Consider the following 11,491-nt stretch of genomic DNA (forward strand, 5'->3'; position numbering starts at 1 on the left):
AGTTTTCGCACGTGCAGAAACCCTCAAAAAGTTTTCACCACCTCAGGGGCAGGTGAAAAAATTAGCAGAATCCCTATTTTCGGCAAAATGGGGACTTGGGGACTTATTCACTACTGTGCACAACTGCGATTACGCATGCAGTCGGCCGATTGTTGCGTTCTGTGCATGCGTATGCATCGCTGTGCGCGAGCGTAAACTAGCTATTGCAATCGAGACTGCGATTGCAGTGACTACGCTGACCCATCACAAAGTGATTGACAGGAAGTGCCATTTGTGGGTGGTGATTGGGGGTGGTCGGGCGAACCCAGATGTGCCAGTGCGTTTCAACGCCGTTGCAGGGGCGTGCATAAATTAGCCACTGCGATGGCCTACACAGCCTGAGGTCTCATAGCGTGTGTGGTTGTTAGCAATTCTTGAGTAAGGTCAGAGCTTGTGCAAGTGTGTGTGAGACTGCGATTGTACCGATGGTTTCGCAGTTTTGCTAAGCATTACGGATATGTGTAAGGTAAAGTGGGCGCCCTTATGTAGTGCTGTGAGGGCATTGCGACCGCAATGGATTAGGATACTATCGCAGTTGAACTGCCTGTGTAATTGCTATTGCATACGCAGGGCAGTGAATCTGGCCCTTGGTTCAGAACCCTTTGGACACACCCCCCTAATGACTAATTAGGCAAAAAAAAATCAAATTGGCTTAATTCCCCCTAATAATAACATGTCATTTTTGGGGTGAAAATGTAAAAAGTGTTGGAAAATTGGTATAAAGTACTGGGTCAGGTATGTTGGGGGTTTGTATGGATGGGACAGGTGATTTTAGGTTTGCAGGTTACTGCAGCAGGTGTATTTTTAACATTTTTAAAAACTGTACTTTATAGCCATAAATTTATACTAGTACCCATTTTAATGTACCCCCAATTTAACTACAACTATTATTATTTCCAAAAGAAATTGCTTTATATCATTTTTCCACACAACAGCCATTTGACTCAATTTAAGAACCCAAAATACTTTTATTAGGTAGTTTCGCCATACGCAGTTTTGGCTCATATGCGTTTTTGAGTGTTTTGCAATTGAATAGGGCGAAAAACGGGGGAACGAGGCGAAAACTTCGCATTAGCGAACGCCTTTTGCCAATCGCGATTTTTCACACCTAATCGGCCCTAAACCGGTCAAATAATTGCCCCCTCTGCCGCCCTCTAGAGGATGCCACTTGAGGCAAGATACTCTTGTTATGGGAGAAATGTCCCCATGTGTTATCCAATAACAAGGTTAAAGGAAAATCTATTTATCTGCCTTGTAAAATCCAAGATGGATTAATGATTTAATGCCAGAAAGCGTTCTAGCATGATTTATCCTTTTATGCTGACAGCTAAATCCTGATTAAGTTTATTTTCTCTCCCTTCTTTACAGGCAACCCTGTGTCAGCAGTAGTTACCTGTAATCTTTTTGTCGTACCAGCACTAAGAAAGATGCAGGGCATTCTGGATCCAAGACCTACAATCATCAAAGCCAGGGTATTTACAGCCACTGCCACACTCCGTAGTAGAGAGCAGGCAGTATTCATAGTACTGTTGGTTTATACTACACTTTGAGATATAAGCCCGCTTCTTGTTAAAATAAAATGTCACATATCCATAACAATAACATGCTTTTGAAATTACAATGCATTATAATTTTATGGTTTGCTATGTGCTCATGGAATATGATTACATTATTATGTATATTCACAACTCTGCTGTCATATAAAATGGCTGTGTCAGCGTGTGAGGTTACATAAAATGGCTGCATCCCTGTGTGAAGTTACATAACATTGCTGCGTGATATCACAGTATGACATAACATAAAATTGCTCTGACACTGTGTGAGGTTACATATAATGGCTGTTTGAAGTTACATAAAATTACATAGAAGTTACATAAAATGGCTGCATCGCTGTGTGAAGTTACATAAAATGGCTGCATCGCTGTGTGAAGTTATATAAAATGGCCACTTTACTGTGTGAGGTTACATAAAATGGCTGTATCACTGTGTGAGGTTACATGAAATGACTGCATGATTTTGTGAAGTTACATAACATGGCTGCATTACTGTGTGACATTACATAAAGTTGCTCTGTCACTGTGTGAAATTACATAAAATGGCTGCCTCGCTGAGTGAGGCTACATAAAATGGCTGCTTCTCCATGTGAAGCTGTATCACTGCGTAACATTACATAAAAAGGCTGCATCTCTGTGTAACATTACATAAAATAGCTGCATTACTGTGTAAAGTTATATAAAATTGCTCTGTCACTGAAATTACCTAAAATGGCTGCTTCTCCATGTAAAGTTGCAAAAAATGTCTGCATCAATATGCAAAGTTACAAAAAATGTCTGTATCATTGTGTAGCATTACATAAAACGATTACATCACTGTAACATTAAATAAAGTGGCTGCATCACTGTATGAAGTTACATAAAATGGCTGTATCAATTTGAAAACCCACCATTTATTACTAAGGCTATGAAGCTTGCACATGTCAGTAAAATTATCATTCAAGTTACAACTTAGGGCCGTATTCAATTAGCGGCGAAGAGCCACAAACCACGAAAAAGTATCAGGGATGACGTCATTACGCCAGGCGAATACTTTTCGCCGTATTCAACTGCAAAGACTTTTCGCATACGCAGAAAGTCAGTGAAGTGTAATAGGCGAAAAAGTTTTGCCTATGAGTAGCAGGCGGAAAAAAGTGCAGAATTGCGTTTTTGGGGTGCAAAGGTACGGAAACCACTCTGCACCCTTGGGACAGCCCCAGAAGGATAACTGCATCAAAAAAAAATGAGGGACTCCCCAAAAACTGACTTTGAAAAAAATAAAAAGTAAAAAGTAGTGAAATAGACTTTTGGGGGGTCTGCAAGTATGGGGGAGGTGTTTTTTTATTGCAGGTGTTTACTGAAGTTGTGTTTTTGGCATCACTGAAAACTTCACTTTAGCGATTTTAAACCATGCTAGCACCCATTTTCAAGTACCCCAAATTTGACAGGACTACTTATTTTCTCCAAAAAAACACTGCTTAATGCTATTCTTCACCACTTGTGCAAAGACACTATATAGAGGCAATTGTCACAACCGAAGTACCCCAAATAGCTTCAGTAGGGCTAATCGGGGACATCTTTATTGATCCCCAATGTTAGTGCATCTTTTGGGGGGTGTCAGGCTGATTTCCCCATTTTTGACAGCACTTTTCACCTGTCTGAGTTTTGCCAGGACGCATTTTCGCGTCTTTTGGAATTAAACACGGCGAATAGCGGGGGCGCACCCGATACTTTTCCGCATGAAAAACACGTGATGTAGGCGAAAAGTCCGGCATGCAAAAAAGTATCGCGGGTGCGAAACTAATTGAATATGGCCCCATAGGGACTGATTCCGAATTTTCTATTTTTCGCTAATGCCGCCACTGCATATCTGTACACAGCTAATATGCGCAAATATTGCCGCCACCGTAAGATGTATTGAGACGCCCACCTGCAGTTTTTGCAAATCCAAGAATTGGCGTAAAATGTTGCCACATCTGCGTCCAAAGACGCAGCATTGCTCGCAGATGATCTGATTGTCGCAGTCCCGAGTGAGTCCTGCAGAATGGCTGTAAGAAATTGAGACACCGGAGCCATATTCCTTGTGTACGGGATCGCAGTCTCATCTTTCATGGACAAACATCATCATTCCTGGACAAAAGTCCATAGAAGATGATGTTTGTCCATGAAAATGACGTTTTGCCTCTTTCTGAGACCCGATTTTTGGCGGGAAAAATCTGAATTTGGCGGGAAAATCCGAAACTAATCCGAGCCTGCACATCCCTAGTTACAGTACGTAAACTGCAGTATGTCTGAAGTTTCCACGTGTGTTAAACCCCCGATAGGGCATTTTTCTCACAGACTTTTCCTTGCAGCTCCTGAAGCTAGCCCCGCTAATTGAATTGCCTTCGACCAGTAATTAGCCAATTGGATACCACTCTAATACAATTATCAGCTGATCGCAGTGGTGTCACCGAGGGGATGACACGAAAATTCTACAGCTGCAGCGGCGATGGGATGAGTCATCCAGACTGTGCTGGAAGAGACCGGGAGGTTCCCAGCATGAAGCGATGCGCACGAGGGTTCTGCCGGTGCCTCACTGGGTGTCACCACCCGTTGTGACGCCTCTGGCTGATCGGCACGATAATAGTATAATGTGTACATGGCATAAGAAAGAAAAAAGAAAGGACAGAAGATAATGGAAACAACAATTCACCTGGTGCAGCCATGGATATTAGGGTATATATTTACTAAACTGAGAGTTTTTAAAAGTGTAAATGTTTCCTACAGCAACCAATCAGATTCTACTTAACATCTATCTAGCACCTTCTAGAAGATAATAGGTAGAATCTGACTGGTTGCTATGGGCAACATCTCCACTTCTAGAAACTGTAATTTTAGCAATTTTATAATGGTGGACGTCTTGATTGGGGGGGGGGCAGAAAACAACAGGGTGGCAGAAGAAAGCAAAATGCAATTTTAAAAGGGTTCAGCCGGCATAAATGTAATGTTTATAACAGCAACGCAGTGTGCATGAGGTGCAGTTATATGAACGAGTGGTGAGCAGGAGTAATGCCGCATGTGACATACCCGTGGCTATTTGTGCTGTGCCCTGAAGCCTGTTCTGTATTCCAGTTATCATGTGATGTAAAGTTGGATCCGCGCCCAGAGTACCATCGCTGCATACTAACATGGCATCACCAAGAGCCACTGCCTTGGGCACAAAGTACAGGTCAGTGCTCCTACGTTAGGTACTTTGGTGGGGATTTGGATTGGCAGACGCTCCCTTCAACGGATGCAAGTATAGCTAATCTGACGCGGTGCCCATAGATAAGTACAGAGTTCCTGTGTGCCATTAGCTGTGGATTGCTGCCTGGCACTATCTGGTTATATGGTACAGGGCACACAGGTCCAGCAATAGTGATACATTTCCTTCTGTGCGGTGATTGATTCCCAGTCCCTCACCCCTCGCCCAGGCTGCACATTCTGTACATAGCAGACCTTCCTGAAGGAGGAAGTGTGGATGTTAATGGCCTGATTTACAAATGGAGACAGCCGTGTCTGCCTCTCTGGCTGCTGTCCCTTATAGTAATGCCAGTATAAGCCCCTGTCCTCGTGTGCAGAATCTCCGTCAGTGTACGGGCTCCAATGTGAGCGATTGAGCACCTGCTTTCGCAAGCACTTCAGCGACACGCCCACGGCGCTCCCATGACACGCCCACAAGACAGACCATCTTCACACGTCTGAATAGTCACCTCCCAGGAACGCTCAATACATTATACAATACATTTCAGACTCTTTGAATTTGAAGTGCAGCTGCGCCTCTGTGCGTGCACACACCCGGGACACATGCGCTGTGCCATTTATTTGCTACTTAGACGCATGTGCAGCTGAAAAACATTGACAGTTTTCATTGAATATATATCGGCATTGATCCCGACTCAGAAGTAAGCCCTAAGGGTCATCTTATAAGGTGGGCAGGTGTGTGCTCATATCGAGTAGGGAAGACATACTAAAAAAATGTATAGCATCCTTACCTGCTTCTTTACAGTACCTGCATCCTTACCTGTGGTCCTTACCCGTATCCTTACCTGTGTTCCTTACCCGTATCCTTACAGTATCTGTATCCTTACCTGCTTCCTTACAGTGCCTGCATCCTTACCTGTATCCTTACCTGTATTCCTTACCCGTATCCTTACAGTACCTGCATCCTTACCTGTATCCCTTACCTGCTTCCTTACAGTACCTGCATCCTTACCTATATCCTTACCTGTATTCCTTACCCGTATCCTTACAGTACCTGCATCCTTACCTGTATTCCTTACCTGCTTCCTTACAGTACCTGCATCCTTACCTGCATCCTTACCTGTATCCTTACCTGTATTCCTTACCCGTATCCTTACAGTACCTGCATCCTTACCTGTACCCTTACCTGTATTCCTTACCCGTATCCTTACAGTATCTGTATCCTTATCCTTACCTGTATTCCTTACCCGTATCCTTACAGTGTCTGTATCCTTACCTGTATCCTTACCTGTGTTCCTTACCCGTATCCTTACGGTATCTGTATCCTTACCCATATTCCTTACCTGTATTCCTTACAGTATCTGTATCCTTACCTGCTTCCTTACAGTACCTGCATCCTTACCTGTATTCCTTACCCGTATCCTTACAGTACCTGCATCCTTACCTGTATCCCTTACCTGCTTCCTTACAGTACCTGCATCCTTGCCTGTATCCTTACCTGTATTCCTTACCTGTATCCTTACAGTATCTGCATCCTTACCTGTATTCCTTACCCGTATCCTTACAGTACCTGCATCCTTACCTGTATTCCTTACCCGTATCCTTACCTGTACCCTTACCTGTATTCCTTACCCATATCCTTACAGTATCAGTATCCTTACCCGTATCCTTACAGTATCTGTATCCTTATCCTTACCTGTATTCCTTACCCGTATCCTTACAGTGTCTGTATCCTTACCCGCATCCTTACCTGTGTTCCTTACCCGTATCCTTACGGTATCTGTATCCTTACCCATATTCCTTACCTGTATTCCTTACAGTATCTGTATCCTTACCTATATCCTTACCTGTATTCCTTACCTGTATCCTTACATTATCTGTATTCTTACCCATATTCCTTACCTGTAATCCTTACAGTACCTGCATCCATAGCTACATTCTTACCTATATCCTTACCCGTATACTTACCCTTGTCCTTATAGTATCTGTATCCTTACCCGTATTCCTTACAGTATCTGTATCCTTACCTATATCCATACCTGTATTCCTTACCTGTATCCTTACATTATCTGTATTCTTACCCATATTCCTTACCTGTAATCCTTACAGTATCTGTATCCTTACCTATATCCTTACCTGTATTCCTTACCTGTATCCTTACATTATCTGTATTCTTACCCATATTCCTTACCTGTAATCCTTACAGTATCTGTATCCTTACCCTATATCCTTACCTGTATTCCTTACCCGTATCCTTACACTATCTGTATCCTTACCTGCATCCTTATCTGCATTCTTAGCTGCATCCTTACCTATATCCTTACCTGTATTCCTACAGTACCTGCATCCATAGCTACATTCTTACCTATATCCTTACCCGTATACTTACCCTTGTCCTTATAGTATCTGTATCCTTACCCGTATTCCTTACAGTATCTGTATCCTTACCTATATCCATACCTGTATTCCTTACCCGTATCCTTACAGTATCTGTATCCTTACCCGTATCCTTACCTGTATTCCTTACAGTATCTGTATCCTTACCTGTATTCCTTACCCGTATCCTTACAGTATCTGTATCCTTACCCGTATCCTTACCTGTATTCCTTACAGTATCTGTATCCTTACCTGTATTCCTTACCCGTATCCTTACAGTATCTGTATCCTTACCTGCATCCATAGCTACATTCTTACCTGTATTCTTATCTGTTTCCTTACCTGTATTCCTATCAGTACCTGCATCCATAGCTGTATCCTTACAGTATCTGTATCCTTACCTGCATCCTTACTGTACCTGTATCCATAGCTACATTCTTACCTATATCCTTACCTGTATTCTTATCTGTTTCCTTACCTGTATGTTTACAGTACCTGTATCCTTATCTGCATCCTTACCCGTATCCTTACAGTATCTGTATCCTTACCTGTATTCATAACCCGTATCCTTACAGTATCTGTATCCTTACCCGTATTCCTTACCCCATATCCTTACAGTATATGTATCCTTACCTATATCCTTACCCCGTATCCTTACAGTATCTGTATCCGTACCTAGATCCTTACCTGCATCCTTACAGTATCTGTATCCTTACCTGCTTCCTTACCCGTATTCCTTACCCATATCCTTACAGTATATGTATCCTTTCCTATATCCTTACAGTACCTGCATCCATAGCTACATTCTTACCTATATCCTTACCTGTATCCTTACAGTATCTGTATCATTAACTGCATCTTTACCAATATCCTTACAGTACCTGCATCCTTACCTGTATCCTTATCTGCATTTTTACCTGTATGCTTACCTGTATCTTCACCTGCAAACTTACTTGCATCCTCACCTCTATCCTTACCTGCATTGTTACCTCTCTCCTTTCCTGTTTTCTTACCTGTATCACTACCTGCATTCTTATCTGTACAGTATGCAGTATGTTACATCAGATGCATCTCAAGATGCTTCAGTTTAATACAGTAATGTTTGGGCCAGTTCTGTGTCAGGCATACATGTTTGTACACTGAGGTTAGTGTTTGTGGTAAATGCTGAGGTTGCATTTCACTATTTATACAAACTCTAATAATGTATACCACCTCTGATACGCCAGAGACAATATTACCCTGACAGTTACCAAGTCTCATTTTCCATATAAAATATAATGAAATACAAACACCTCCATATCTGTAGTTTATAGCTTTAAAAAGGAAATGAGAGTCTTCTATCCTGCAGTAATAGAATTGTCAATTAAGTAATGCGAATAGACGGGCGTGAATATGTGGGGAAGTCAATACACACTCAGGAGCTGCTAAATAGTACTGAGGATCATCGTCCTGTATATCTGCACACCAGCCTTCCATGCATGCACAGTGCAGAAATACTGTCTTACACAAAAGAAATAGCATAAAGTCCAACATTAAAGGAGCCCAGATTAGGGATTCACCAAAGCGATAGTTTTAGATTTCAGATACATTTTACACCAGTCGCAAAAGATTTGTCTGAATACACAACTCTGTATCAATCCGAAAATGTTCAATCCGAAATGTCAAAGCCTAGACCCGTGTTTTCCAACTCCAGTCCTTGGGGACCCCCAACAGCACATGTTTTCCAGATCTCCTAGTTGGTGCATGGGTATATTTATTACTGACTGACACATATTAAAAGTTCCCCAGGTGGTGCCAATTATATCACTTGTGATACTGAGGAGACCTGTTAAACATGCACTGTTGAGGGTCCCTAAGGACTGGAGTTGAGAAACACTGCCCAAGACCATGAAAGAATGTACTATATCTGTAATTGTCAGAGGCACACATTATGGGAAAATACTTGAAGGTAAAGGTTTACAATTAGTACCGGAAACCCTAATGTTTCAGCCAAGTAAGGTTACTTTTTAGATGAAAAATATATATATTTTTTTTAATAACTTTTCTGTTTTGATATTTAACTATCAACCTGTAATATTGCAAAATAGTTTAATGTTGCTTGCGCTTTCATTGATGATATTCATAAGGATGAAACATTAGTGAAATATCTATATTATATATAATTGTGTAAAATGTCTGTCAATGACATGCGTAGTGAGTGCCGGAGCACACGCCAACATGGCACGCTCCCCCCCGCTCATTATAACTACTGCATTAGCAAGTGTAGTTGGCCTGTGGCAGGCTCACGGGCCCAGTATACTCAAAGCACAGGAAATTGTGCAAGTTGGCAGATTCCTCCTGCGTTTTGTCCACTGTCGGGAAGTAGGATAAAAACTCTACACAAAAGCTGGCAAATCACGGTTCTTTTGTATGTCACTTCTTCTTGGCAGGTTGGATCTGAAAATTGAAAGCGGCACTAGCATTCAGTTTCAGCTCCAAACCAGTGAGAAGTGGTGGTTTACAAAAGACGCTGCTTCATAATTTTTGCCCTATTAGTGTTTATTATACTGTAAGTGGTATACTAAATCTCTCCGTACATTCAACTAAAGAGTCTGTTAAAGGATGAAACGCCTCATCTCCAGCAAAAAACGTTCTTTTTCCCTATACAAGGGATCACCACATTTTATTATTTTTTAACGCATCCCTTTTTTATTTTTTCACATTTTTTTTTTCCTATTGATCATTTTTTTTTAAATATATATACATTAAATAATTTTGTTTTTACTATTCTATTTTGCATAATTTTTAAAAAAAAATTTGGTTTAAATTGTTGCACAGTTTAGGAACTGATGTCAATGTCTTCTGCATTGCACGCAGGTAATCAGATGAGCAGTCGCCTGATGAGTATGCGCAGTGCCAATGGACTGTTGATGCTACCTCCAAAGACAGAGCAGTATGTGGAACTTCACAAGGGAGAGGTGGTGGACGTCATGGTCATCGGACGGCTATGATGGCAACCGCAAGAGAGAAGCTTTGATGCATGTCCACATATCATTGACTGTATCCTGTAATATGCAACGGCACAGCTAGTTTTTATGATTTGGATAAAGTTGATCAGTGTAGTCAACATCTTGAACTAAAATTTCAACAACAACAAACAAAAATGACTTCGAGGAAAAAAAAAAACCTACATTTTTTTTTTTTCAAAAAATTAAATAAAAAAAAAAACCTGTTATAAAACCTTATTCTGATTATAAGGCAACTTTTCCTTCATTGCAATTGCTTTGTGTGTTATAATGCTAGGTCTAATAGCGGTAGCTTTTAGTAGACAGCAGTAGATGCCTGCAAAAGTTGTGTTTCTCTCATCCTTAAAGTACAAATACTTAAGCTCTTAAACAAGGCTGTCTGCTTAATTTATACTAGCTTAGATAACACTGCTATTTCCCTTATCAGTATGCTTCATAAACGCTTCACAAGAGAGCTCTGCTTGTTCTTTATCTTGTATAACGTGTTGATGTGCACAGTGCCAACAGCAAAGTGGTTGGGCCCTGGATAAAGACTTCCCGTCTTCTTAACAAAGAGGAGAATACGTCCTGGCCGTCACTACGCTCAGTACTATTGGGCAGTAACTGAATACCTTTTCTTTGAAAAAAAAAAAAAATTGCTTCCTTAAGTGCTGACAGCCTTTTTAACCAATACATTAAAAAAAAAATGTACAGAAAAAAAAAATAAATCAAAAACTGATCTTGTACAGATTACAGTGTACCAGCATTCATGTGGAGAAAAAAAAAAGCAAAGAGAATATTGAAGAACTCTGTACCATAACATTTTCTGTAATGATATTGAAACAAGATAAATTAAATCCTTGATCATTATTTAAAAAAAAAATAGTAAAATCTGTTTTTTTTGTAATATATTTTAATTCTGTCATAAGAGGAAAAAAATTTGATTCTGTTTTGCAAAAATTGCGATGAGTTCATGTACCCACAATGCTTGTGTCATGTTTTGGTGGAAGGCATGTTTTCTTTCTTTATTTAAATTTCCTGGAAGAGTGGTTGGAGAACAGGTGAAGCCACAGGGGTTGTTCTAAACCAGGTCTTCTCGTTAACAGGAGGAGAATCTGCACAAGCGTTAAGTTGGATTGGTCTTCGAAGTTGATGTTGAAAAGAAAATTAAATAGTACAATGAGGCAGCTCCTTCGCGGTCACCGGAAAAAGTAGACTCTAATTTATGTTGATTTACAGGAGCAATATAAGAATAAAGAACAGCTCCTCAACGGGATGTTCTTTAGTTCTACCTGGGTAAAGCAACTATACCAAGTTGAGAAGCCCATGGATGTA

The 11,491-nt window shown here is 40.8% G+C and overlaps 1 protein-coding gene across 16 annotated transcripts in view; it reads left to right on the forward strand.

Moving 5' to 3' along the window:
• Window positions 1-10,631, forward strand: part of GPHN (gephyrin) — a 383,133-nt gene extending 372,502 nt beyond the window's left edge. For all 16 annotated transcript variants that reach the window (XM_088465315.1, XM_088465310.1, XM_088465314.1 and 13 more), the window contains 3 exons: window positions 1,408-1,511; window positions 4,686-4,782; window positions 10,029-10,631. In XM_088465315.1, the coding sequence (XP_088321441.1) occupies window positions 1,408-1,511; window positions 4,686-4,782; window positions 10,029-10,162 (335 nt within the window). In that variant the 3' untranslated portion in view covers window positions 10,163-10,631. The remainder of the gene's footprint in view (window positions 1-1,407; window positions 1,512-4,685; window positions 4,783-10,028) is intronic.
• The last annotated feature ends 860 nt before the right edge of the window (window positions 10,632-11,491 follow it).

This window comes from Taudactylus pleione, unplaced genomic scaffold (assembly GCF_031769625.1).
Source record: "Taudactylus pleione unplaced genomic scaffold, aTauple2 ptg001956l, whole genome shotgun sequence".
In the NCBI taxonomy this organism is placed as follows: Eukaryota; Metazoa; Chordata; class Amphibia; order Anura; family Myobatrachidae; genus Taudactylus; species Taudactylus pleione.